This window comes from Marasmius oreades, chromosome 11 (assembly GCF_018924745.1).
Source record: "Marasmius oreades isolate 03SP1 chromosome 11, whole genome shotgun sequence".
Lineage (NCBI taxonomy): Eukaryota > Fungi > Basidiomycota > Agaricomycetes > Agaricales > Marasmiaceae > Marasmius > Marasmius oreades.
Window position 1 is genome coordinate 2041893 of NC_057333.1, and position 26507 is coordinate 2068399.

At 47.7% G+C, this 26507-nt stretch overlaps 6 protein-coding genes across 7 annotated transcripts; 4 read left to right on the forward strand and 2 right to left on the reverse strand.

Annotated features, from left to right (window-relative positions):
• Positions 1 to 740: 740 nt before the first annotated feature.
• Positions 741 to 2926, reverse strand: E1B28_003452 (uncharacterized protein). Of its 2 annotated transcripts, XM_043160434.1 has the most exons (4): positions 2758 to 2926; positions 1825 to 2688; positions 1643 to 1769; positions 741 to 1592 (listed from the first exon to the last, which is right to left on the reverse strand). In XM_043160434.1, the coding sequence occupies exons 2-4, from the start codon at positions 2661 to 2663 to the stop codon at positions 951 to 953; spliced, it is 1608 nt and encodes a 535-aa protein (XP_043002391.1). In that variant the 5' UTR covers positions 2664 to 2688; positions 2758 to 2926; the 3' UTR covers positions 741 to 950. The 2 variants fall into 2 exon arrangements, with proteins under 2 accessions (XP_043002391.1, XP_043002392.1); XM_043160435.1 differs by having other exon boundaries at positions 1825 to 2926.
• Positions 2927 to 3308: 382 nt separating this feature from the next.
• Positions 3309 to 13765, forward strand: E1B28_003453 (Type I Iterative PKS; the record flags this gene model as incomplete). Its single annotated transcript, XM_043160436.1, has 34 exons — positions 3309 to 3493; positions 3560 to 3801; positions 3858 to 4015; positions 4075 to 4101; positions 4153 to 4226; positions 4283 to 4362; positions 4421 to 4466; positions 4522 to 4817; positions 4877 to 5019; positions 5074 to 5292; positions 5350 to 5524; positions 5580 to 5897; positions 5957 to 6285; positions 6345 to 6914; positions 6975 to 7124; positions 7179 to 7388; positions 7456 to 7630; positions 7685 to 7895; positions 7951 to 8077; positions 8140 to 8160; positions 8215 to 8259; positions 8310 to 8478; positions 8531 to 8726; positions 8782 to 8966; positions 9019 to 9194; positions 9245 to 9608; positions 9661 to 10690; positions 10742 to 11606; positions 11660 to 11882; positions 11935 to 12134; positions 12198 to 12390; positions 12441 to 12710; positions 12766 to 13286; positions 13343 to 13765. Exons 2-34 carry the CDS (start codon positions 3729 to 3731, stop codon positions 13763 to 13765), a joined length of 8262 nt encoding a protein of 2753 aa, XP_043002393.1. The 5' UTR covers positions 3309 to 3493; positions 3560 to 3728.
• Positions 13766 to 14747: 982 nt separating this feature from the next.
• Positions 14748 to 17804, forward strand: E1B28_003454 (uncharacterized protein; the record flags this gene model as incomplete). The annotated part of the gene is made up of 18 exons (XM_043160437.1): positions 14748 to 14980; positions 15031 to 15132; positions 15193 to 15385; positions 15441 to 15600; positions 15705 to 16143; positions 16213 to 16316; positions 16365 to 16412; positions 16467 to 16481; positions 16531 to 16671; positions 16720 to 16828; positions 16877 to 16899; positions 16958 to 16979; positions 17033 to 17206; positions 17268 to 17374; positions 17427 to 17476; positions 17523 to 17632; positions 17691 to 17712; positions 17766 to 17804. Exons 6-18 carry the CDS (start codon positions 16295 to 16297, stop codon positions 17802 to 17804), a joined length of 882 nt encoding a protein of 293 aa, XP_043002394.1. The 5' UTR covers positions 14748 to 14980; positions 15031 to 15132; positions 15193 to 15385; positions 15441 to 15600; positions 15705 to 16143; positions 16213 to 16294.
• A 2048-nt stretch (positions 17805 to 19852) lies between these two features.
• E1B28_003455 (uncharacterized protein) lies at positions 19853 to 21139 on the forward strand (the record flags this gene model as incomplete). The annotated part of the gene is made up of 10 exons (XM_043160438.1): positions 19853 to 20030; positions 20093 to 20120; positions 20190 to 20310; positions 20374 to 20585; positions 20638 to 20654; positions 20708 to 20830; positions 20886 to 20909; positions 20971 to 20978; positions 21039 to 21064; positions 21121 to 21139. 10 exons carry the CDS (start codon positions 19853 to 19855, stop codon positions 21137 to 21139), a joined length of 756 nt encoding a protein of 251 aa, XP_043002395.1.
• A 741-nt stretch (positions 21140 to 21880) lies between these two features.
• On the reverse strand, positions 21881 to 23062 carry E1B28_003456 (uncharacterized protein; the record flags this gene model as incomplete). Its single annotated transcript, XM_043160439.1, has 1 exon — positions 21881 to 23062. One exon carries the CDS (start codon positions 23060 to 23062, stop codon positions 21881 to 21883), a length of 1182 nt encoding a protein of 393 aa, XP_043002396.1.
• A 2231-nt stretch (positions 23063 to 25293) lies between these two features.
• E1B28_003457 (uncharacterized protein) lies at positions 25294 to 25677 on the forward strand (the record flags this gene model as incomplete). Its single annotated transcript, XM_043160440.1, has 2 exons — positions 25294 to 25383; positions 25435 to 25677. 2 exons carry the CDS (start codon positions 25294 to 25296, stop codon positions 25675 to 25677), a joined length of 333 nt encoding a protein of 110 aa, XP_043002397.1.
• Between the last annotated feature and the right edge of the window lie 830 nt (positions 25678 to 26507).

Below are 26507 nucleotides of genomic sequence, written 5' to 3' on the forward strand. Positions count from 1 at the left end.
CTGAAGGTAGTGGTTGTTGTAGATTGATGATGGCCGGTTGAATCTTCAATTCATATCTGGCTTTTATATTTCGAGGACTGGTGCGGACGTGGCGAGGCGGTATTGGTTGTGGAAGTCAAGTAGCACACGGCTGTGTCATCATCCCCGAGTCGTCAGATGATGATTATATACGGCAGCCCAAGGATGGGCGTCGGACCATGGCCTTTAAAATTTAACGTTCCAGATTAGCAATGAAACTCTTTCATCGAGCCATGATCGCGTACCGCTGAGCACAACTTTCCAGTAATCTCCCTGAATACGTTAACGGTTATATCGTGTGGCCCCGTGCGCGAAGTTGATTGGATGTTGATTTCTACGGCAGGCTGTGACTCGTGAGCTACTCTGCTCGAGCTCTTGCTAGGAAGTCGGGCGCTTGCGTTCGTCTTAATTTTCAGCTTAACTTGTAGTATCGCATTTATGTCCAACTAGCGCTCAATTTGACCATCTTCCTCATGAGTTGTCGCTTTGTGTCTTCGTGATAAGGGTGGCGCGGACAGTGCAGTGGAGAAATGTAAGAGTTTCGGCTACTTGAGAGTGTTTTGATCCTTTTTGAGCTGATGTTCGTTCTGAGGGAAAGAAAGTTCCAGGGTATGGGTGCTTGTGGGTGTAAATCCGTGACTGCTCACGTGGTTGTAAGATTAATTGGCTTTGCGATGGTTTGGGGTCCCTGTTACCTCCCTCTCCCTCAGACAAATTTCTGTCCGTGATGTTGACAGCTGGAGGCTGACCAAACGGACTCCCTTACTCATGTATCCAATAGATTACAGTACGTGGTAGTACGAACAAACGACAAGGTTATAAGGGCAGTATGACTTTATCTGAGTTTTCGTTACTGATCTAGAGATATCGCCTAAGTTGCAACACCCAAGTCCCAGGAGAAGAAAAAGAGCCAAACAACGGTTGGTTAGATACTAAAGTTTTTGAGACCAAAGACCATGGAAGCCAATCGGAAACACCGTCTCCATCTCTGCCCTCGCCAGCTCCGACATATCCTTTGCGTCCAGAATAATTAACAAACTCTTCCTCCTGTCTCCATCCAACACGACACTGAGAACTACACCATCATCTTCAGACCTGGATTCAGCTCCCGGTCGAGGGACAAAAATGGGTTCACTGGGAGTATACCCAGGAATGCCCCAAGCTTTGTGACCACGACCGACCATATCCAGTTTGATGATGCGGTCCGCAAAAGTATGATGAGAACGTGGGTCGAGTTTATTGATCCCATACGCGTAGCGATAGGGATGATGGTACTTGGCGGGATGGACAGTTGGTAATTCGATACATTCGGATTGCGGTAGCGTGAACTCAACCACAGCCGGACGAGCTTTCGTACGGGAAGACTGTGGCGAAGACGCAGTGATGGCAGGCAAGCGGAATCGACGAGCACGACCCATAAGCATCGGATTGTCGGCGGAAAGATTTCGAAGTTTGTTAAGGTAGAGGAGATCGATGACTGAGTTATCCTCGTAGACGGACATGTCGATCACGATGTCGTCGTTTTGAGGATCATCAAAAGCGTTCAGGTGGTGGAAGCAGAAGAACGGCGGAGTCTGGGGGTTGAGGACTCGAGTAGCAAACAATCGTGATCAATCGAACTCACCTCGTACTTCGCGACAATGCCACCGTTCTTCCTGTCAAGGACATAGAACAACGTGTTGAGATTGGGGTTCCATTTCTTGTCGATCGACTGGGCGATACTCCGATTGTACAGCACTGACAAGCCGTACCTGTCGTTCAGCGTCAGAAACCGAGAAACAAGGCAGTCAAAAAAGTCATGCGTACCCTGTAATATGTGCTTGCCATACTGTAAGCACCACGTACTTGGAGGTCATTGCGAAGGAATGCAAATATGAAGCAGGCGCATCCTTGATTTCAGCCAAGATATCAACAGAACCGTCCTGGGTAATTCTGAAGACCTTGTATGTGGGGAAACGGCCACCGAGTTTACACGAGTAATTGAAAAAGTCGCCAGTCTCTTTGTCGCGACAAGAGTGAGCGGCGCTTAGTTGTCCGTCAAGGCGTGTATCCAAAGCTTTGTAATTAGCTGAGGAGAGAGGCTCGAGGGAAACAGGATCCAGCAGCTGAAGACCTTCGGCATCTGTCTTGGCCACGATATACTGGGGTCCAGAGGTCTGGTGAGACAACGAAAGGTCTGGAGTGATTTTGTTCCAGCCAGGCATATCCGGGGTCAATGTCACTTGTACATTGATGCTGGAGGGAGAACCACCTGACGTAGGAGGGGAACGCATCTGTTGGAAAAACGTAAAGAACTTCTTGAAAATGCTTTCACAAATGTCGGGCTGTTGAGCAAATGAAATTCCGGGTATCTTTCCCTGCTCCGAGATGTGCTGTTCGTAGTCCTCCGATGCCTTTCGAGAACGATAAGAGACTCTCTGACCACCTGGGAATATCTCGAAACGGTGATTCATGCTGAGTCCGTCAAACCAATGTTGAATATCGACTGTCTTTGAGGAGTGATTGGAAGTGGGTATCCTGTAAGTTCCTGGACCTGTTCGATAGAGGACACCGGACAACCAAGGAGGAATTGAACCATGGATGGTGAGGTCGACTGGAACTCGTGTTTCCGGTGCGTTTTCGAAGCCCAAAGCGTAAGGATGCATACGACGAATTTGAGGAAGTGGGACTCTGGCGGTGCGAAAGGAATGGAGTTTGTTAGTGGCGCAAAGGAGCATCTTTGAGGGAGGAAAATCGAACTCAAGAACCTGGCATGTGCCAATGGAAAAAGTATCCTCTGACTCCTCTCAGTCTAATCTCATTGGTGAAGGACTTCGGTGACAAACAACATGCCGTGAAATGGGATATGAGCACTTTAACGCAGCTGTTCATAGAATGGAATAGTCCAACAATGGGCAACATGAGGTAGAGGCAATTTCCACTTCCTACGCAGTAACACAGAGTAACACGTCCAGGCCCTTGGCGAAATATGTCATGCGTTGCCGAGGTGCCGAAGGGCTTTCCACCTCTAGATGTTCCCAAACATGCCAAAAATGGTAAAGCACTTCCAGGGGCTGACTACTTCCGGCCCCGGCATGCTAGCCGAATACTCTGTATTTTGCAAAGCTTTTGTCGATGGACTACTGATTCCACGTAAAATAGTCAGAGGCCTACGTACCAATGCACAGCTCGATCACGCAATTTACATCAAGTATCACGCGGGCCGGCTAGGGAAGGCAACGAGCCTTCCGGACCATTAGCGTGATCGTGTGACATGAGAAACCGGCGGCTTTATTCCCGTCAACTTCGAACTTATGCAACTCATGCATACTAGTCGACGTCCATTCACTTCTTTCACTAACAAGCGATGACGAACCTATTCATCTCATTGCAATTCAACGTTCAATCGAGCTGGGTCGGAATGATACTGGACCAGTTCATGGTCGTGAAAGAATGTCAACCTAGTCGCGCACCCGCTTTTTGCAAAAAATTAAAAGTGAGTCGCAGGTAACGCAGCAAGTGTCCAATTACTTCCATTCTAACTTCTTCTTGGACCGCACAGGCTATGTTTTAGTACGGCAATAAGAGGTCTCGATGCGCTGAAGGACTGTGCAGCGTTATAAGAAGCTCAACGGATTTACACCTTGTCCACTGAGCTCCTTTGCTACGGAGTCTTTGCAATTTCGAACAGCCCAAACTTCACCGACGCGTCAGCGCGGCAGCCATCGATAATGGCTTCAGTTCCGCTCTCTAAATCTCGTCCCAGCTACACCAATCCCAATCCTAATGCCATGTCTATCGTTGGTTAGTGTGCTATCCAGTCTGGTCATACTTGGGCTACAATTTTTTTCTCTGTTTAGGAATGTCTATTTCTGCTCCAGGCGGTGTCGACGATGGATTGGATACTGCGGAATTCTACGAGTTCTTGAAGGCTCGTGGATCCGGCATTATCGTCGTCCCAAAGGATCGATGGAACGCCGAGGCGTATCATGGTTCCCAACCGGGGAAGATTCTCACTGTAGGTTTTCATGCTAAGCCGCGATGTACATTCTGTTCAATCCTTTCTATACTTGCCAGACTAAGGGAGGGTACATCCCGAACTTCGTGAGAAGTTCTACCTTCCTCGTGTGACTTTGTGCTCACCACGTTTCGCAGACCGTTGGTGATCCTCAAGAGTTTGGTATTACGCCTGCAGAAGCGGCCCAAATGTCTTGCACACAACTCTCGACGTAAGTAATCATCTCTTGGAAAGATTTCAGGGATCAAATGCCATTGCTTTTTGAAGGCTACACCAAGCATTTAACGCTCTGCAGCGCAGCGGCGTCGACTTTCGTGGAACGAATACAGGTGTATATGTCGGTTGTGGTATGTTGGATTTATTCTTGACTTCCTTTCGTCGTGCTAATGAACGACCTCAATGCAGCTGGGGGTGGACCTCCCTTCGACTTTGACATTACTGAGGCTGGAGCGTAAGTCAGATGTCGTCCAGAATCAAGGCCTTCATCACTAACAAATCTGTTGTAGGTACTACATGACCGGTACTTCACTCGCTATTAGCGCTAATCGTATCAGCTACGTCTTCGATATGACCGGACCATCTCTGCCAGTCGACACCGCTTGCTCTTCCAGTCTTACTGCGATGCATCTCGCGGTACAAGCTATCAGAAATGGGGAATGTGACCAAGCGGTCGTTGCAGGTGTCAACATTATCATGAGCCCTCTTGAAACGTCCTCCTTCAGTCAACTGAGTGTCTTGAGTCCGGATGGTATCTCCAAGTCTTTTGATGAAGATGCCAACGGATACGCGCGTGGTGACGTTGGTGTGTACTTTTCTCTGCTTTTTGCTTCTTCGTGTACTGATTCGTCTGTATTTTCGTAGTGGGTGCAGTGGTGATTAAACGTCATGATTTTGCAGTTAGAGACCACGATCGAGTTTTGGCTACTCTCGTTGGTTCAGCTTTGACGTCTTGCGGCTCATTGATGGGCTCTTTGACAACTCCTAGTCCCGATGCTCAGACTCAGGTGATTTCTCTTGCATGCCTGGGATTAGAATAAAGAGTTGACTCCGTATTCTAGGCAATCAAGAATGCCTACGCTGACGCAGGCCTAGTGCCAAGCCAGGCCGACTTTATCGAGCTTCACGGCACAGGAACGATAGTTGGTGACCAGATCGAAGCTAATGCTGCTGGTGCCTGTTTCTCCGAAGGTCGTGAAGGCAGAGAGATTGTGATCGGTTCAGTCAAAAGTAACGTCGGTCATGGTGAAATGGGTGCTTACATTAGCTCCATCGTGAAGGTAATAGCTTTTGTTGGTGTCCCTACTAGTTGAAGCTGAGCGAGACCCTCCATGAAGGTCGTGATGATGCTGGAACAGAAGCAAATTTTGCCCAACGGTTATTTCAAGAAACCTTCCTCCCGGATCAACTTTGAAAAGTTCAACCTTCGTGTGCCTCTCGCCGTGGAAGATTTTGTTCCCCACGACCGCAATCAAGGACTTATCGCGTCGATCTCTAGTTTCGGGTTTGGAGGTCAGTTCTGATATATGTTCGGGTTACATCAATACTGAAACTTATGGCTCTTTAGGCTCTTGTGGTCATACTGTCCTTCGCGAACACGAGGCCAGACCGATTCTTCCAGACTACCATTCGCTGAACTCGGCCCCTTATCTGTTCGCTATTGGTGGACTTACTCCACGCAGCGTAAACTCCTTAGTGGAAAGTTACAAAGCCGAGTATACGAAGGTTGATCCTGGATCACTCTCGGAGCATCTTGGATCTCGTGCTCGCCAAATGAGCTGGAGGTCCTTCGCTGTCGCGGATTCACTTGCCGAAGCCAAGTTTACGGAACCTGTCATGGTTAATAAACGAGCTGTTCCTCTAGTGTTCTGTTTCTCAGGACAAGGTAAAGTCAATCTCACATCATTGCATCAGGCCGAATGCTAAGCTTTTGTTTCCTTTGAGGTCCTCAACACTGGCAACAAGGTCGTGATTTATTCATGAAGTATTCGGTCTTCCGTGAGAGTATCCTTGCATCGGACAAGGTCCACACAGAGTATACGGGGAAATCGTTCCTCGCGAACTCTGGTCTGTTCCTTCCTGACCCGCCGAAGGATTCGATTCTCGCGAAATCGTTGACATGGCCCGCTGATGCAATCTCTATCAGTATTGCCTTCTTCCAGATTGCTCTTTACGATCTATTGGTTCATCTTGGTCTCAAGCCAGATGTAATTGTCGGCCACTCCATCGGTGAAACTGCAGTTCTTTACGCCAGTGGTGCAATGCCCCGAGACGTGAGTTTTGCTTTAGCAGTACCATTCAAAAGCATCCTAACTGAGCTGTTCTTTCGCAGATGGTCATTAAGATCGCTATTGCTCGAGGTGGTGCCCTTTGCGTCGTCGACAACATCGGCGGTGCCATGGTCGCTCTTTCTGGTTGCGATAGCGCAACAGTTCAAGACTACATTGACACCATTATTGCTATATCCGATAACCCCAAGGCTGGTGTTACCGACACGCTCCATATCGCTGCTCGCAATAGTCCTACCGACTTTGGTGTTTCTGGTGCCGAATATCTAGTCGACGAATTGACGAAATACATTGACACGTGGATCTCTGGGGTACTTGCACGCAAGCTTCGTGTCGGGACTGCAGTTCATTCACCTTATGTCAATGCTTGCGAGGCGCAATACCGCCAGGAGCTTTACAGGATCTTTGCCTCATACCCTGGTGCTCACAGACCGAAGATTCCTGTCATGTCCACTGTCACGGCTGAGTTTGTGACTACTGAATACACGGTCGATTATCTGTGGAATAACCTTCGCCAACCTGTACGCTTCTGTGATGCGATACCGAAGATCATGGAGAAATACGGAGAGTCGACTGTTTTCCTTGAAATTGCTCCTCATCCTGTCTTGTCTTCGGTATGTTCCTATATAACTTTGAATTGTTCTGAAATCGATCTAATGCTCGGTATCATGCAGTACATTAAACAGATGGGTGCAGTTGAATCTGTTCCCGGGAGCAAACGACCACCCTCGGCACGCCACATCAAACCCGGATCTCGTCCTCCTACCGAACTCGATACCCTTTACGATTCGCTTGGTAACCTCCTTGTGTGTGGTGTCAACTCGGTGAGATCTTTCCCTTCATTGGATTTGCAACATTATACTTACCGCTACCACTAGGTCAACTTTGCACTCTTGAACGGGTGTCCCCCGGAGAAGATTCAAGAACCGAAATACCCCTTCCAGCCCAAGTACTTCCCAATTGGACATCGTGTTCCCAGTTACTTGCACAAACTGCTTCCTGCCGAAAGACCACTCAACAGTGAACGACTCCGTGTCAGTCCTCGACTTCCCGAGGATTGGATGGCAGACCACGTTATCGACCAATCTGTATGTTCAGTTTTTCCCCGTTCAGTTTTTCCCCGTTCATTTTCATCTACTGACTATCAGTTTCTAGAACCTGATTCCTGCTGCTGCATACATTGAAATGGCTCTTGAATTCCCCGATGTCACTTCTGTTTGGGACTGCCGGTTCGAATCTGCGTTTATCCTCGATGGTAACGTACCAGCCTCTACGTTGAAAGTGTCTCAGGACGGAAATAAGTGGAGTGTAAGATCTTCGAGCTCCCTTCGTGGGTGTCTTTCCTTTGTCTTTGATGTTCGCTGTTAACTTTCCTTGTCTGCAGAAAGCATGCAGGGTGACTTGACTTGGACCCGTTCTGAACCCGAGTTTGATAATTTACACGCGTACGGAAAACTCGGCTATGGAAAGCCAGAGATCAGTCCAGGTGGTATTACTCACATTGATGTGGATGCAGTTATCGCTCGATGCAAGACGACTGTCGGGCACGACGCAGTGTACGAAGAACTGGAGGGAGTTGCTCAATTTGGAACCGAGTAAGTTGATTATCTAATACGTGGGAGAGTTGATTCTGATTGGTTTCCTTTTTAGATTCCGTCGTATCCAAAAGATCTCTGTGAACGAAAATGAGGCTATCGTCAGGATTAAGGGCCATGGGGAGACATTGACTCGGATTGGCTATGCTTTCCACCCTGCGCTGATGGATGCTGTTTTTCAGGCGAGTGCTTAATCTCCCGTGAACCGTCTTTCTCTCATTGTCATTTCGCGGCCGTTTCACAGTCTGGTATCAGCTGGAACTTGGTTCGTTTCCTTATCCTTACCTGTTTGCGGCTTCTCATAGGGCTCAAAAAATAGCTTTACGATCACGTTAATGTTGGGAACGTAGAACGAACATTCATGGTGAGTTCCAAGTAGTCGGATACCGACCGACTACTTACATATATTCACAGTTGCCCCACTCCTTGGCTCGTGGTTTCAGAAACGATGGAAGCACTGACCCGTTGGTCTTCCCGGATGAATTCAATGTTTATGCTGTCCTCGCCTATTGGTCCCCCTCGTCCTGGACCTTGGACTGTTACGTCCTGAATGACAACAACGATGTTGTCTTTACGTTTGAAGGTGGATTGATCCTTGTGCTCGCAATTTCTCGATAATTAACCCATCAAAAAAGGCTTGCATTTCGAGTTGGTTCAGCAAGACCACCCTAAGGTTTCTGAACGATTCAGCATGATCTGGCAGCCACGAGCCCTCCCTCAGTCTCGCATTCGAGGGCATGTAACACTCGACGACGACCAGACTGCTGAAATTCAAGAACTGCTCGATTCACTGGACAAGCTAGCGCTTGGGTACACCGCGAGAGCCCTTAGGTAATTGTCTTCATGCCTTTTCCTGGAACCTGTTAGACTCACAGCCGCCTTCAAGTCGTCTTCCTCCCGATTTCTCAACGCCACTTCCGGATCGCAAACGATACATGGCCTGGGCACTTGAAAGGACCTCCGGATTGTCCACGACGTTGTCAAAAAAGATGGAGGATGTATCAACTGTTCTGAAAGAGAAATACCCCTCTCTATTCGAACTCACACAGCGAGTTGGAGAACGTCAGACTGGTACGATTGGTATTTTATTACCCCTCTTTGCAACTCTAACAGCTCCGCTTAGATATCTTCGTCAATTCCAAGGCCGCCGTCGATATCCTCTTTCGAGATGACTTGATGAGCCGAATCTATGAGCACCCACCGTTCATTGGAAACGTGTTCGATGAGACCGTCAAGGAATTCGTCAAGTTAGTGAAGAGTGCCATTGATGCTGGCAAGCGTGTTGTCCGTGTTCTTGAGGTAAGTATTCTTTTATTCATCCTCCAGACTTCAACTAAGTCCCTGTATAGGTCGGTGCAGGTACTGGTCGATTCACTTCTCTCTTGGGCCATGCTCTCCTCGACGCGAAACTGGAACACTGCTACGTTGATTACGTCTGCTCCGACATTTCGATCTCTCTTGCCCAAGAGGCAACTGCCAAGTCACCGTGGAACACGATAGTCCCTGTCGCTTTTGATCTCAACAAGCCGTTGGAAGAGCAAAACGTTGATCCTGCCAGTTTCGATATCATTGTTGCTTTCGATGTTCTCCATGCCACGCCAAACATTATCGGTACACTCACCATCCTTCGCGAATTGTTACTTCCTGGTGGTCATTTGGCGATCATTGAGCTGGACGGAAACTCGTTTGCCTCCGGTGCTGTTGGAAGCATTTGTTCGTATCTCATATTTTCTCATTGTCTCGTCTCGTACTTACATTACTGTAGGGATGGACTTTATTTTCGGATCATTCCAGGAATGGTTTGGTGTTCTCGAGCACCGGGATGCCTTACACTGTTCCTTGAGCAAGACGGAGTGGAACCGAACTTTGCGAAGTTCAGGTTTCTCCGACAGTCTCTTTCTCACTACCAGAGGAGTTACCGTTTCTCACATGTCTTTCTTTTCTCAAACCACGCAGACGGCCCTGAAAAATACATCTGGTCAATCGACTCCGCTGCTCGAAAACGATTGTTCTTCATCACCTTTGCGTTCACTCTCTTTGTCGTCCCTGACCACACCTTCCTCTGCCGCCTCTTACCTCGTTGATCAGCGGCCACCAGCTACAGTCTCCGTCCATGACCGCTACTCGTTACTGAAGAGGCTAGGAATCCCCGCTCTATTCTCCCCTAGCAAACAAAAGCCCTCCACTCCTGTATTGTCTGCCATTGTCCAGGAAGATCTTCGCCGCTCCTCGCCTTCTCTCTGTCATGCGCTCCCGCCCAACACCATCATTCGTCGCTTCCTTGCAGGAGATGAGGTTAGACTGGTGAAATATGTTTCCACCCTTGATTCCACTGTTCCGTTGAAGGTTTGGTTGTACACTAACACTGAAACTATCAATGCGACCTTGTTGGGACTCGGTCGATCCCTCAGACACGAGTTTGGGCTTTGGAAGATCTACATTATTCTCTTTCCCACTTCATGGAATTCCTCAACTCAGGAGGACTACATTCGCAATCAACTCATTCCGTTGCAATGGGTTGATGCGGAGGTCATGGTCGACCAGGAAGGGAACATGCGAGTGCCACGTGTCGTAGCAGGGCCTGGTGGGCCGGAAACGGAGTTTGCAAGCGCAAAGCCTTTGCATTTCAATGACACCGACTTTTGGCGAGCTTTTCCCCGTCCTTTGGATGCTGAAGATGTCCAAGTCTCTGTCTCGTTTATCGCGCTCTCGAGTGTTATCCCAGGCCACTCTGAGTTCTCTGGAAAGGTTGAAGCTATTGGAGCAAACGTCAAGAAGTCCTTGATCGGAATGAGGTGAGATAGGGCATTCTGTTTGCTTAGTTCTTTTTCTAACGGACTTCTCAGAGTTATGGGGGTCACACCTGGTCCCAATGGAAATTACGTCGTCTGTCCTCAGGGCTGTATTTCAGTTGTGCCTGACCGCATGAGTCTTCCTTTCGCTGCAGCCCTTGCTGGACGCTTAGCGTTCACATCTTCCGTTGTTGTCGAATCCCTGGCTCACGCCAAGATTGGTGCCCGTGTCATACTTCACGCTGGGGATTGCTCTCCAGCCGCTATGGCCACCTTTGCCTACCTCCAAGAGCGCAACTTCGACACCTTCGTCACAGTTTCCGATCCCGCTTCCCATCACATACCCCACAAGAATGTTCTCGGATCTAGCAATGTTCAAGTCTGGTCTCACGCAGTTCGAAGGTGGTCCTCAGAAGGTGCCGACTTCATATTCAACTTTGGAAACGATCCGATTGTTTTAGAAGAGTCGGTTGAAAGACTTGCTCGACGAGGGACGCTCATCCAGATTGGAGATAAATATCCCTCACGCATCCATTCTGGGCAGCGCTTCAAATCGGTTGGGTTCGATCGTCTCTTCTCTGGGGAGGAGAATATTTTGGAACACGCGCTGCAGACTATTTCCCGACAAACCATGACACGGATATCACCATCTTCGCTTATTTTCCAGGTCGATGCTCTCAAACTTGCGCATTCGAAAGCTGCTGATTACAAGGACATGTCGATCCTTCTCGATTTCGAAACGCTTCCGCAGGGCATGACAGTGTACAAACCAGGAAGGCTACGGGGTACCAACGCCTTTGATCCGCGTGCATCTTATGTTGTGATCGGTGGTGTTGGCGGCCTTGGTGTTAATATTGCCCGATGTTTGGTGGAGGGTGGAGCTCGGCATGTCGTATTGACCTCACGCTCCGGTGACAAGGCAAGTCCATCATTGCAATACAGCGATGATTATTGATTCTTCATGTCATTCAGGCTTTCGCGAACGGAGGACTTGCTAAAGAGAAGAGGATCATTAAGTTCCTGCGCGAGCAGACCGGAGTTACTATTGATGTTGTTGCAGTTGACTGTCTTGACGAAGCCAAGACGAAGACCTTGTTCTCCACCCTCCCCAACATTGCAGGCATATTCTATGTTGCTGTTAGGCTCAATGATGCCCTCTTCCTCAACCTCACCACAGAGGAAGACTGGAAGAAAGGTATATTTACTTCCTGACTTGATCAAACATTCTTCTCAACCACGTTATTTAGTGTACGATGTCAAGATCAAAGGCCTTCGTGTCCTCCTTGATGCTGTTGATCCCAAGAAACTCGACTTCCTGGTGCTAACTAGTTCAATGGCTACTGTCAGCGGATCTCCTGGACAAGTCAACTATGCTGCCGCACAAACAGAGATGGAGGCGATGGGTGCTAAGATTCCTAACTGCATTTCGGTCACAGTTCCACCCTTGGTGCGTTTTCTTACAATCCTGATAATACATTCGACGTTGACTTTGTTTGCTATCTGTTTCTAGACTGATGGAGGTGTTTTCGTGCGAAGCATACCCACAGGTAATGCTCGCAGCGCTGCACTAGACAAGTACAAGGACCTTGGTATGACCGCAATCAAATGCGCTATGCACTGTATCGATGCTATCTGGACAATTGGAACCCCAGCATACCAGCCTGTCTACATCCCGAAGACGAACTGGAAGAAAATCATGGAAAGTAAGTGCCGCTCACATGAAGACCCCCCATCAAACGCTCAATTTTTCCAGTTGCTGTTCCCGATTACCACCAAGCCGCTATGAGGCACTTGTTGGTGAAAGAAAACTCAGACGCTTTAGCTTCAAATGGGAAAGTCGAGCAAACGATCCTTGGGGCTTGCGCCTCCGTGCTGTCGCTCGAAATTGACCGCGTCGAAGACAACATTCCTCTTTCAACCTACGGTTTGGATTCATTGACGTCGGTCCGTCTCAGCGGAATCCTCAAGACTTACTTCAGCGTCGAGGTGACCCAATTACAACTTCTGAGTCAAACAATGACTGGTGAGGACCATCGGCCCTATTTCCAGTCTACTTCGATCCTTATGACTGTCTCCAGTTGCGAGACTGTATCAGCTCCAGGAAGAACAGAAGGCAGCCGCTGTCAACAACCCCGCCAAAGCCGAGTCTACATCTGATCAAGAGCAGACCACCAACGTCCATGAAGCCGATCTCGATCAAACCATCGTTCGTCTGAACAACGTTACCGAGGGTAAACCGCTCTTCCTGATGCACGGTGCTGGTGGTGGTGTTGTTGTCCTCGTCAAAGCAGCTCAAAAGGCCCACTATCCTGTCTACGGTGTTCAGGACACTCCGGAAGCTCCCATCACTGGTACCTTGCGACAGCTCTCCGAGTTCTATCTCAGAAAGATTCGGGAGAAGCAGCCTGATGGACCTTACCGACTTGGTGGATTCTCTTTTGGAACATGTCTAGCGCTCGACATTGCAGAAATGCTAACGGCGCAAGGCGAAGTTGTTGAGGCCTTGGTTCTTTTGGACGGGTCACCTACCCTGTTCAAGAAACCATCTTTCCAGGCTCACGCTTTGAACGGAATCCACGATGGAAGCATTCGAAACGATGTAAGTTTACATTTTGCATTCGATTCTTTCATATTCTTATTGAAATTGCCCTTCAGATCATAGGAATCGTGAATGATATGGTGTCCAGTGGCACTTTGGACAATTCGGATGACCTTGGTATGCAATTTGAGGATCACTTCGAACGTGCGAAAGAGGGTGGAAACGGCCCTAAATGGATTACTCGATTCTGCACTGCCTACGTTTCCCATATCTTGATGGGCTGCCGTCGTGGTAAAGAGTTCCTCCAGGCGGAAGCTAAAGCCGGTGGAAGGTTGACGGTTGCATGGCCTGCAAAGAGGACGGTCTTGGTCCGCGCACTTGATGGTGTTTCAGCTCAACCATACGCGGCTGGTAGCTCTGCATATTTCGATCTCGACCTCTATGTCATAGGCGTGGAGAAGTACGACCTCCCTGGCACACATTTTGGTATTCTGTCGCCGAAGTCTGGTTTGGATGCCATTCTCGACAGACTGTTCTAATTCATCAGATATGGTTCTCATTTCTAAAACGAAACAGCTCCCCAAGATACTTGACAGGCATTGTTTCCCTATTGACCTATACTAAACATTATCGATGAAAAATGGTTAATTTCATACTATGGCCTTTCATATACATCCGAGCTTGATATTTAAATAACGGGATTGTGGATGAATTCACTGCCGAAGGTGTTGACGAAGTATACGTATGTGCGACTCAGAAATTTTGTCCGTTCTTTCCGGCTCGGTGTTGAATAGGTCGAATCACCCATTCCTCTGTGTACGTCAATTTCACGGAGATCTTAAAAACAGCGGCTTGCGTTACCGATGGTCGTAAATCAAGACTGACAAACGTTCAGCCGAGAAGCAAAATGATGAAAAGGTAGATAAACATACCTGGTCGATGAGCAACAAGAGGACTGGCCAACCTCTCCCAATCACCTCTCAAAGAGGTCATTCCGATGGGCAGAAGCTCGCCCTATCCATTGAGAACCTTGAATCTCGTACGCCAAACTTGCACCGTCCGGAGCAATGACAGTGAGAGGCTCAATCATTATTGAGAAAGATTGAAACTCGGCAATTATAGAACCCTGAGTAGCCCTACAGCACTCATAACTAAGTTACTGTAAGTGAGAGGAAAGGAAAAGGGAGGGAACTTACGGGGGGGACGGCCCATCGGTCCGAGTCATCAGGAACCTTCACTTGCCAGTGATGCCCGGCCATCTGACGAGCCATGACCGGCAATGACTATGCCGCCTCAGAATGACAGGCTTCACTAGAAGTGGTCAGAGCATTATAGCTAGGCCCGTGACAGACCTATCCCTGACGAGTTGGCAAATTGAGTACTGGAAAATGGAAGCAAATCATCAGCCACACATTTCAGGGATTTGTGTAGGCCGTTTCGACAGGATCACGAGCCAAGCCGAACAAACCCGAACTCCAGAACGTGACGGACTGCCTTTTTCGGACGACAGCTTCTTTGACAGCTGTGTGCTACACCGACTAATGCCGATTTTATAGCTGTGCTCTTTCAACTTTGGCACGACCTTCAGAGACTCAGATGGACAAAAAAGTTGGCCCACCCTCCCGCTACAAAAGACCCCCTTCTACCGCGACAACTTCTGGGACCTACGTGCTCGAGGGGTCGGGATATTCACACAGCATGCCACCTCTCTTGAAAAGAGTGCATAGAAACTTCTGCTGCCAAGAATCTGTCAGGTACACTTGTTTCCGCCTACCGTTTGTCACCGAAACTCACCGAAACCTAGAACAAAATCTAGAAACAACCCCTATGGATAGGCACCCAATGACGCCGCAAAACGAACTTGAACATGCGACACGCCTACAAGTTTAGAAGACATCACTCAAAGGCGTGATAACCCCCTTCATGTACGCATAACGTGTATTGACATGGATTTGTTCGCCGATAGTATACCTATCAAGAAGAATCGACGACAGCGGGGACCCAATGGGGATAAACAAAGCACGAGAACTAGCATAATCAAAGGGGAAGCTACGATACTTATCGATGTCGACGAGACGGAAACGGTGATTACAGTACATCATCTCCCACCATGCTACCCGAAACTTCGGATACGAATCGGTGGGATCTGGAGCGCTCAGGTACTGTACAACTTTGAAACCTGCCTTCGGTCGCTGATTTCGATTAACTACTCAGAACACGAACATTCAACTCTGACTCAACTAAACGCTGACCAACTTAGCTGCTAGTTGAAGGACGATAGCAAACCCGCAGTTCATCGCCTGGTAGGCGATATCCGGCACTGAATTGGGCAATTGTGAGCCAAAAGAATACACGGATATGTTGGACTAAAAAGGTGCAGTCTAGCTGCCAGTTGAGAGAATACACGGATATGTTGAACCAAAAAGGTGCAGTCTAGCTGTCAGTTCAGCGGATATGTTGGACTGAACAGGTGCACAGTCTAGCTGTTCAGTTCAGAGAATTGACCGTTGACCACCCGTTCTTGATGTCCTTCGCATTTAAACGGGATCCCATCCGAGGCTCTTCGCGAGGTATTTTCACTGTTCACCTGATGGATACGCGAGCAGGAACGCTTACGGTAGCACCGACACTGACGGGCCACAAGTGAAAAGTAGAAGGAGTGTATCCGTGGATCGGGAACTTGGAAAGATACACAATCCTCGGGATCTCTGAGAGCAATCAACAGTAAAGAGCATCTCAGAGAGCACTAGGAGCTCGGAAGGGTGCTGGGCTGGGGGACCTTGGTTAAACCTTGCGAAGCCGGGGATCAAGTTCAGGGACAATATTGAGGAGCCTAGCTCTGACTGACAGGTAACCTCAACCTACTTCGACAGGAGTCTTGCATCGAACCCACAGGAATTGCTTTTTGGAATACAAGGTCTGATACCATTTTTGAACGAATCTAAAAAGCTTACCAAAGCCAACAGCTCCTTCATTTTCTATTTAGCTCGATACCTATCCACTGTTGAATACTATCGTTTCTTAACGACTCTCAGTTCCAAGCCTCCATTACTCGTAACTAACTGACAATGTCTCTGCGACGCGGAATTTGTTAGTGAATCCTCTTCTTTCCTTGTCACTGTTTCATCGTTGGCATAGACCACATCGAGAATGCTGGGGTTCCCAGTGCCATTGATCTCAAAGACGGTACATTTTCACTCCATTCGACTTGATGTACTCGACTTTATCTGTTATTTCCAGGCAGCTCCAGTGACGGTCAGCACCGCCATCGCTTGTACCGTCTTATAGCTCATGTAGTTGGCAGGCACACCTATCGTTGGCTGGCAGTTTACACCAGACACGATCAACTGGCATCAGCTCTGGCTTGCTGAACCAATCCCCAACCTTGCTGATACCTTTACCCTTTGCAACCTGTTCAGCGGTACCTACATGGATCTCTACAACGGCACGCAGCTTTTGTTATCTTGCACATATGGTCCTCACGATTAGCCAGGTTCTTCCGAAGCGGGCACCGCAGTCAATGGTTGGCAAGGAACTGCCTTTACGACCAATCCCCACCAGCTCTGGACCATCAAGAAGTCGAGCGACGGTACGAGCTACAAGTAAGAAACAATGTGCTGGCTTCCCTCTGGCATTCACCGCTTTCACAGGATCCAGAATTACGGAAGTAAAAGTAGAGCTTTATCGTCGACCTCCCTTGTAAGTTATTGCGCTGATATCCTTTTATACAGCCTTCGTCGATCTTGTCAATGGGTATGTAACTTACCTTGTTACTCCTTACACCCCTCATCGTGTTCTGTTTACAGCGACAGCTCTGATGGGGCCAAAATTGCTGGATGGACCGGCACTTGGGATGAAGGTAACCCTCACCAGAAATGGTACTTCAATAGGATGAGCGTCTCCAGCGCGGAGGCCCAAGCGGCTATCGCGCGAAACCCTCACATTCACGGGACTTACAGAGGATACATCCTCGATGGAGAGTATGCTACTCATACTTAATGGATTCTACGACCCACTAATACGATACGGCAATACTCACAGATATCTTGTCCTCCCTAACGCTACTTTCACTCAGATTTGGAAAAACTCCGGTCTTCCTGGTAGCAAATGGCGTGAGCAAATCTATGATTGCGATGACTTCGCTATAGGTGAGTTACACGTCGGATCGCCCGAACCCGCAGTCTGACCTCCTGTTTTAAGCCATGAAGGCCGCCGTTGGGAAGTGGGGCGCCGACTCCTGGAAGGCTAATGTAAGTCACTCCCAATCGGCATGTTAGTGGCTAAACGTGCGCGCAGGGCTTCGCCATCTTTTGTGGAGTTATGCTTGGTGTCAACAAGGCTGGAGATGCGGCCCATGCTTACAACTTCACCCTCACCAAGGACCATGCTGACATTGTCTTCTTTGAGTAAGCTCCACCAGTTCGGCTTCGAGGTGCAGTTGCTGATCCATCACCTACCCTACAGGCCTCAGAACGGTGGATACCTGGTGAGGAGATTGGGTTGCTTATTCTCTCCATTGACTAACTTGACGGTGTTCAGAACGACATTGGCTATGACAGCTACATGGCCTTCTACTGAAGGACGGGTGAAAGGACCTGTTACGATACGAAATGTACAGTCCAAGAGAAAAAGACGGAAAAAAACCGCGTGTACCAGATGTCCGATAAACAGTCATATGTATAATCCAGATACTCGATTTACTTCTCACTGCGCTACTCTGCCTTACGTTCCTCCGAGCTCTTCGAAAGAGCACTAGCGAAGAGCATCTTCTGTCGGGACACAACGTCGTTATCGTCATCCTCTACATTCGAAATCCATCCGCTTTTTTGGCGACCTGGAGATACCACGTCTCTTCGACTCTGTTCTCGTTCGAAGCCATTGAAGGCTCGGATATTCCTGCAATGGCCATATAAGATGATTCGTTCGGGACGATCGGTACATTGTTGCCGCTGATATAAACGATCTCACTGGCTATCCGTTCACAAAACTGTCGCTAGTGGTTTCCATCGTCCTGAACTCTAGAATGCTTTAGATGTCTAAACGAGGATCGAACACAGTTATAGAACGCACGGTCAGTGTACGCGGCGGCGCCTTTTACACTTCATGCCGCTCTTGAGCTGGCAGCACCTCTTCCTGATTTCTCACTTCCAGCCGGATCCAGGCTAATGTGGAATGATGATTCGGTGACAGATCTCAGGATATAAGCTTGTCTTCAACTATGGTATTCGTTTCCATTACATCGAAAGTGAGAGGCTTAATAACGCATATCACACACCCGAATTCTGCTCAACTGCCACCATCCCAGCAGCTTCAGCTATCATTGATTTTTCTTCATCGGACGCGATCAGCATTTTCGGAAATTGAATATGCCAATCGAAGGTCCTGGACTTGAACTTGAGCGCTTGAGCACCGACCGAAACGATTTAGATCCATAACTATAATTCAGTGAATCATGTATCGTTAGTACTGTATGTGTTCGCGACGAGGGATGAATCGATGATACATGGTCGATACATGACATGGATCGGGAAACCGAACCCGACTCCCAAGGACTCATCTCGCGAAGTTGTTTTTTGGTCCGCTTAACTGTGTGAATTTCTTTCCCTTTTTATCACACAGATAAGATAACGCCTGATCCGGTAACGGTTTATCGCGTTCTCACTCTCTTCAACACGTTTTTTTCTGATCTTTCGCTTCAAGGTAAATTTCCTTCTCGGTCTTTGCAGAGCGGCCGTCTAATCTGCACTTACATCCGTCACGACCTAGGACTTGTACCTGCCAGCGGGCCTTCGCTGGCCCACATACACCATGTAAATGATTCTCCTCGACCCTCCTACTCTGCCTCCAGGCCTCTACCTACATCAAAGTCTGCTACCTGGGATTGAGTTGGATGACTTTTGACATCGCGAAAAAGTAAATCAAAGAGAGGACGCCTGCAGTCGATGTTGAGGGGAGGTGTGTTCTGCTCGGATTTTGGCTTCATCAATCGTCATGATTTCTCGTTCCAGGTCCTCGCATACCGGAGCTTGCATGGCGGTATCAGGAACTCTGGATAAACCGACTCCGAAACTTCGGTTGAAAAAGTGCGATAACAAGCCTGTCAGTCGTTATCACTCGAATCTAGATGTAAAACACCGCACAACGAATAGGCCATACAGCAAAGCAATAGAGTTTGAGCGGATAACCACGAGGATCAACAGCAAGCATTAATCCAATGAAGGAGTGATAAACGACTTGCAATCGGCGAATTCGGACCATGGCTCAAGGTCCTTATGCAGTATCAGCGCTTTGGGCTATGTTAGGACGCGACTCGCATGCTGCATATGCGTTGTGCTTCTTGTTCACCTAACATAGATGGACGTTTCCCGTAATGTCCAAGATAGCTACCATGCGCGGCCCCGTCATACCAGTCCATTGGGCAAGGGGAACATTTACAACACTTACACAACATCTTTCCGTATTTTCCGTTTAGAAAGAGTACAAGTGGACGACTGAATGAATGTTATGGATCCAGCAGCCTGGATCACGTATTACGAGCAGGAGTTGAATCTCGATATGTTCCATAGAAAAGGTATAAAAGAACAAATGCCTGCTTCTCAAACTGGAACTCACTTCCTTTTCCAAAGATGTTCAAGCACGCTATCATCGGCTGTCTGCTTTCGACGATAATCTCCTCTGTCCAAGGACATGGATACGTCCAGGAAATCACTGCTGACGGGGCGAAATACACCGGATGGTTACCTTACAACGATCCCTACACGACCCCGATACCCGAACGTATCGTTCGGAAATTTCCAGACAACGGTATCTATTCACGTTAAAAAATTTCCTTGAACTTTCATTGTCCTCATCTCCGATGTTTGTAGGTCCCGTTCAAGACTTGAGTGTGATTGAGTACGTCGCACTCACTCAAAGTTGTATACACCGAAGTGTTGATTGATTTCTGTTGTGTTCTTCATACAGCATCCAATGCAATGGCTGGGCCGCTCAAGGGTCCGTGACCACACCGGCACCTCTGGTGGCCAAAATCACTGCTGGCTCTCAATTGACTCTAAACTGGACTTTCTGGCCCGAAGACCACAAGGTGAGAGCCATCACCGGTATTCTGACGGCTTTCTAGTTATAAACTTCGCTGATCTATTGACAGGGCCCCATGCTGACTTACATGGCTCGTGCACCCAGCGACATCACGAAATGGTTGCCGGGAAGTAGCGCTGTATGGTTCAAGATCGATGAGTCCGGCAAGGACTCTAATGGAGTCTGGGCGGCTTCGGATAAACTGGATGCTAACAATGGTATCTACAAGGTGACCATCCCGAAAAATCTTAAGCCCGGTCAATACATTATTCGGCATGAAGTGTAAGTTCTTTTTAGTAGTACCTGGTTTGGTTGTACTAACGCTGGACTTCAGTATTGCTCTCCACTTTGGTAAATGTTCTGACCTTTCGACGAAGTGGCGATAATAAACCGTTTATCGGCAGCCGCTCAATATCCTGGGGTTCAAATATATCCCTCCTGCATTCAGGTTGACGTTGTTGGTAGTGGAAACGCTTTCCCAACTTCCTTCGTGTCATTCCCGGGAGCGTACACTCCGACCACACCAGGTGAGTTCCAGTACGCCATTTTGGAACGACGGTTGTTAATTCATTCTACTTATAGGAATGGTTTATGATATCTACTCGAGTAAGCATTCCTTCCTTCCTTCTGAGGTCGATTGCAGGTTTACTTACGCTACCTTTAACAGACACCGGGGTGCGTGCAGCTTTCGTCAACTATATCATATCTTCAACTGATTTCTTTTTTCCATCTCAGCCATACCCAATTCCTGGACCAGCTGTGTAAGCTTTCCAAATACCGCACTAATCGTTCCTGAACTGATGAGAATTCTCCGCAGATGGACCGGCGGAAACTAAGAGGATGAAGAATGTCAAAGCAAGAAGGGTACTACATATGTTCTATTATCATGGATATCTGCACTATTATTTCGACAGGGAATAGTGACCTATTTCACAACTTCCTTCGCTCCGAACGCATCAGTAAGCTTCAGTTTCGAATTCAGAACCTCGACAGTGGATTCAAGTGAGGATGGTTCTTGCGTGATCGTTCGAAGCATCGATAAAGGGCCCTTAAGCTTAGAAGATACACCTCTTCCATCGATGTAAACGTGCTTCCACAGAGAGGGCTGGGAAGCGGAACGGAGCGCCATGGCATGCCTTTGAGACACTCCACAGTGTAGATAAAGCATTCTTGTTCGTAAGGGCGCAGAGATCAAGACGGAGAAGAGAAACCGGAAAGAAAGTGGTGAAAGTCAGTGAATCCTAGTTCCATCCCATATCCTGAAGCTTCAATTGTTGTCTAGCACCGGAAAACAAACAACTGGCACTAAGAGTCGGGGATTTCGAACCCACCTCGCTCGACCAAAATGTCAGTCTGCATGTTGAGGGAGGAAATCTTCGAATTTGATAGTTTGTCGAGAGTTAGCATTCCGAGTAGCCCATCGCCGGGGAATTCCGAGTCTGAGTGTGAGACTACTCGTGAGGACCCCTGCGGTCGCTAGGTCTCGTGCTGTCAACATCTTCATTGCCGCATAAGTAGCGTCCACAAAATATCTCATGCCGCCCGAGCAAACGGGGAAATCTCCCATCCAGTCATTCTCAAGTACCTCTAGAGGGACGCCGAACGATAGTCTCTGGACCACCGATACTGATTTTGACCTCGTGGCAAACATAGGGAAATGTGGACATTTGTTGAGACGTCTCCATAAAATACAACGCGCATAACCAATGGTCCGAGTCGTCCAATACACCCTTTCGTGAGTCTTCCAGGATTCCTTGCGCAAATCTGACCGTTACTCCTAGCCGATCATCGTCCTCGAATTCTTTGGGATTCAGAAGTATGCCAAAGAAATGCATGGCGCTGAAAATCATATCAACAGGACGAGATGAGGTACGCATGAGAGCACATTGCCAGATGGCTTGACGTTGACCGACTCCCGTTATGCGGGCGCCGATGAGCGGTTGAGCGTGCGCCTGGTTGAAGCCAAAAGGCCGATGGATGGAGTATTTCGCGACCGTGAGGACATCATCGAGCGTCATATAGGCAGCCGGTACAGATGTTCTCCCTGATCGTAATGGTTTCTCCCTGGTGTCGGTAAACGAAAGGGATGCAACATGCGTTTCGAATTGCAGGGAAGGGTTTTGTGAATAGAGGACAATAACGTCGTCACGTTTTGGAGCCAGAGCTTCCTGTAAGGTCCATGCACGGTCCATGCATGTCGTATCATCATTTGAGAACGCGAGTCTCCCTAGGCCACCGGGAACGATGATACACGTAGACTCCTTATAGATGTTGAACATCTGTATGATCTGCCATGCCTTGTCAGACTTGTCTGACTGAACGATGCCGATACGGTCCAACCAGAGATATTTTTTGCCCTCTTCACCAGCTACCCAGACAATGTCCCGAAGCACATCCAAGCTAGTGGGATCCCCATCTTCAGCACCACGAACGGTAAATGTTCCGGAGTCGACGTAGTCGGGAACCGGTACTCCTCTCCACACATAAGAGACGGCACAGTATTCCCCTGAGGGTAACTGGTCGAATTCGAAGACATCCAGGCGATTTTCGTGTTCTAAAGAGAGACAAGAAAGCATGCGAAACCGGCAAGGAGAAGCGTATGGTGTGATGTCGAGGCACTTGCCAGACAACTCGGTAATGCTACAAGAGAATATGAGATTAGGCTCATCATTGGTATCAGCTCTATCATGTCGACTCTGCTGACGACCATGTTCATTTTTTGCAATTTCGCGACCAAACTTAGTTCGATGGATGCCCATGAGGGACACTGGAGATCATGAATCCGTGAAAAGTGTAGGTGAGCTGTTTGAGTGATGGGAGACTTGCAAGTGCTGAATTCAGGCGAGTCGATAGTTCCCACGACGCATCACTAAATTGAGGAAACGCCGGTATAGCCCGGTATAAACTTGTGAGTAATCTAATCATATAAAGATCTTCTACGATATGCTAATCGGTGATAAGTTCGTCTCTAATGGTACCTTAATTATGCCTATCTCCCAGCGGGCTACCAACATGACATTGCAACTGTAGCAGGTTACAACTCTGGATCGGGTATTGGACGACATTGTAATGGATGAGCAAGGTCTATCCCGTATGTGTGTAGGCCGTAGGAGCTGGCCGAGCGGTACGCTGTCAAGTAGTCTAGTTGTAGTCCCGTGTAGTCTGTTGTATTGCAGGTTCGCGGATGGCGAGTCGCGACCATGAGCAATACGATATGACTATCAGGTGGGCTAACCCCCCAGTGTTGAAATTAGTCAGCGCCATTGCCAGCGACGCGCCATTGCCTCCCCCTCGACAGCCAGCTAGACCGTGCAGCTGTCACTTCTAAACTCTGGAATTTGGTGAGTGCACTTGTTACTATGTCCATAATTTACCCTAAAGTTCTCTATGATTCATTTTTTTATTAGCGTTCTCGATCACGTCTTATTCAACTTGAACCAAACTTGAACACAGGACGAACGCGTTATTGATTTGGAATGGACGTTGGGAAGGGACTGGGAACGTTACATACTGTAGAGCCATAGGAAAGAGGCGAGAGATTACACGGTGTGTGGGACGGCAAGAGAATACACGGTATGCTCCCACACGGAACCACCCCAGATAGTTGAGTACTTGAGTTCCCGAGCTGATTCATTCAAGAAAAAATTATTGTAAATGACAAATTTGTGTTTAGCGAGGTGTGGGCGTTGGCATGATAACAGTCTAAAATCCAGAACGGGAAGTTATGACAGGCCGTGACCATAAAACAGCGCAAGTCAGACAATTTTTCTGTCCAACTTGCCCTCAAACAGTGACATACCTAATGCCTCAATACCACTCATCCTCTCCTTCTCCTCGCTTCAGCGGTGTAACCCCCCTTCACCAAACCCATGCACACGCATGGTCTCTACATCGCCAGGCTCAGTGGACGAGTTTCTGATAGAGAGGAATGACGGCGAAGAGCCACCTGCCAAACGCATCAAGAGTGGTCGTCCATCTGCACGAAAAATGTTACCCAGATCCTGGATGTGGGTGCTCCAACCCCCCGTAGCATCGGTTATTGTTCCGTTCTGGTAAGTATTTCCTTGATTTATTCCCTGCACGCCAACTAACAGCGCTATTCGCCAAGCTTCGGTTCTCACTCTCGGACGCCAGTACTTGGAGCTCCGACCTTCCATTCAATTACGAAGGCCGCCTATACAATTCTACTGTTGACTACTTTGAAGATGTTGGATCTAATTCCGAGGACGACAAGGTTGTCAAGGGGCTCTTGGCTGGTGGGCGAAGGCAAGTACTTTTCTGGTATGATTGAGCTTATAGTTTTGCTCACTGAGACTACCGTAAACTAGGCATATTTTTTCTCGCTGTGAAACCGACACATCCACTTCCTCCGACCCTCCACAAGGGCACAAGGATACCCTTCACACGCAGCGTCGCCGTAAAGCTGCCGCAGCCACTGCTACTCGTGCATAGTCTATATCAAGCTGTAGTTATACTAGTCAAACTTGTAACTTTCAGACAATATAATTGTTTTACGGTTTCCTATCGTTGCGTGTATGTTAGATATTACATTGAAGTTCACGTACCAGTGATTCTTCTAGAATCTAATGGCCTCCCATAACTACTCTATGTTACCGGACGCAAGCAAGCACGATAGGTGGTTGTCATTCTCCTTAATTCCGCTTCCACATTGGAGTGACTGCCTGTATCAGACCTGCCCATCTTTGTGCTTGCCATCATACACAATAGAGCTACAACATTGCAAATAGGAACAACCACGGGTGTGATATTGTTATTAGGGACAGGGAGCACATCTCATCGCAACGAGGCGAATCATATGGTGACTTCGAGCAAACGGGATAATGTTATACAATGCCTTGCAATATCCTAAAATTATGGCAGCAATATTGTATCTACGGTACCTACCGGTAATCCGTTGTTCCTCCGGACAAGGGATTGTCGACATCCCCTCAATTTAGTGATGCACATCCACCGTTCTGATCTCGTTATCATGACTTTACATTGTGATGGTCGGGAAATCGGCGACCCCCATCGAACCAGTACGAGGGGAGAGGAATGGAAGATAGAGATGCATCGAGAGGTGCGTACGTTTCGAGTATTCAAATTTCTTTGTTCCGCTCATAGCTGTTAGTATGACTGGTTTCCGACTGGCAGAATCAAGATCCTCAGAATCCTTGATGTGAGGTGTCGAGCGAAAGATTACGAAGATGAACCCGACCATCTTGATTCATACGAGGGGTATGACACGTCAAGAGCGAATCGAACAGCACATCTGGCTTGTATCAGCGTCGAGGCAGGGAAGAGTCTTCTCCGTTCCTATGTGTCGCGTATACTGGAAGCGATGCACAGAAAGTTGTTATACGCTACTCCTTGAATCAATCGAAATATTACTCACCTTGTACGACCAGGTTTTTAAACTGGATTGCCTCGCATTTTCTCGCGTCAGGTATGCGTCATCCCGTCCTCCAGGTGGCCCATATTGATCATAGATGAATGGACATGCCCGTATAACGCAGCTTCGGGGGTTTAACGATTCCAATATTCCTATGGTCCTCTTCCACGAAGGTAAATGTCTTATCAGGTCCTCCCAAACTTGTTCTGAATACCTTATAACGTAGAACTCATCCCGGTACATCATGTTTTGCAACGGCCCCGTGAATCTTCCTTAGCTCTGCGATGCTACTTTGCTTTGCAAGCCGGGATTGTACGTTATCTGTTCATGAGGTTCTCATCCAATCTAATACATCTGGAAAATCCAGATTTATTAATTAGTATGAATTAGTATGAATTAGTACTAATTAATAATAATCGATACTAATTGGCACTAATTCAATTAGTATGAATTAGTACTAATTAGTATGAATTCGTACTAATTAGTATGAATTCGCTAGGTTATCAAATTAATTCGTACTAATTAGTATGAATTCATACTAATTCATACTAATTAGTAGGCATTAGTAGGTAAATAAATTGTACATACTTCTGTATAGTGTACTATTTTATTACTATACTATATACTACATAGTGTACTGTTTTATTAGTATACTATACTATGTTATTTTGAAGTAGAACCTAACTAATTTTACTTACTTACTTACATTTATTAGTATTAGAACTACACTTGTCCGAAATTTTTCAAGTCCGAAATTTTTTCCAAGTCCACTATGCATACAAATATAATAGATATACTTATATATATCCTAT

Bases quoted from the DNA above. Each gene is read 5' to 3' on its own strand.
- E1B28_003452 (XM_043160435.1), bottom strand. From the start codon at position 2,735: ATGCTCCTTTGCGCCACTAACAAACTCCATTCCTTTCGCACCGCCAGA. The intron at 1,770-1,824 runs GTACGCATGACT...GCTGAACGACAG, and splicing joins TGGCAAGCACATATTACAGG to GTACGGCTTGTCAGTGCTGT. The intron at 1,593-1,642 runs GTGAGTTCGATT...CTCAACCCCCAG, and splicing joins GCATTGTCGCGAAGTACGAG to ACTCCGCCGTTCTTCTGCTT.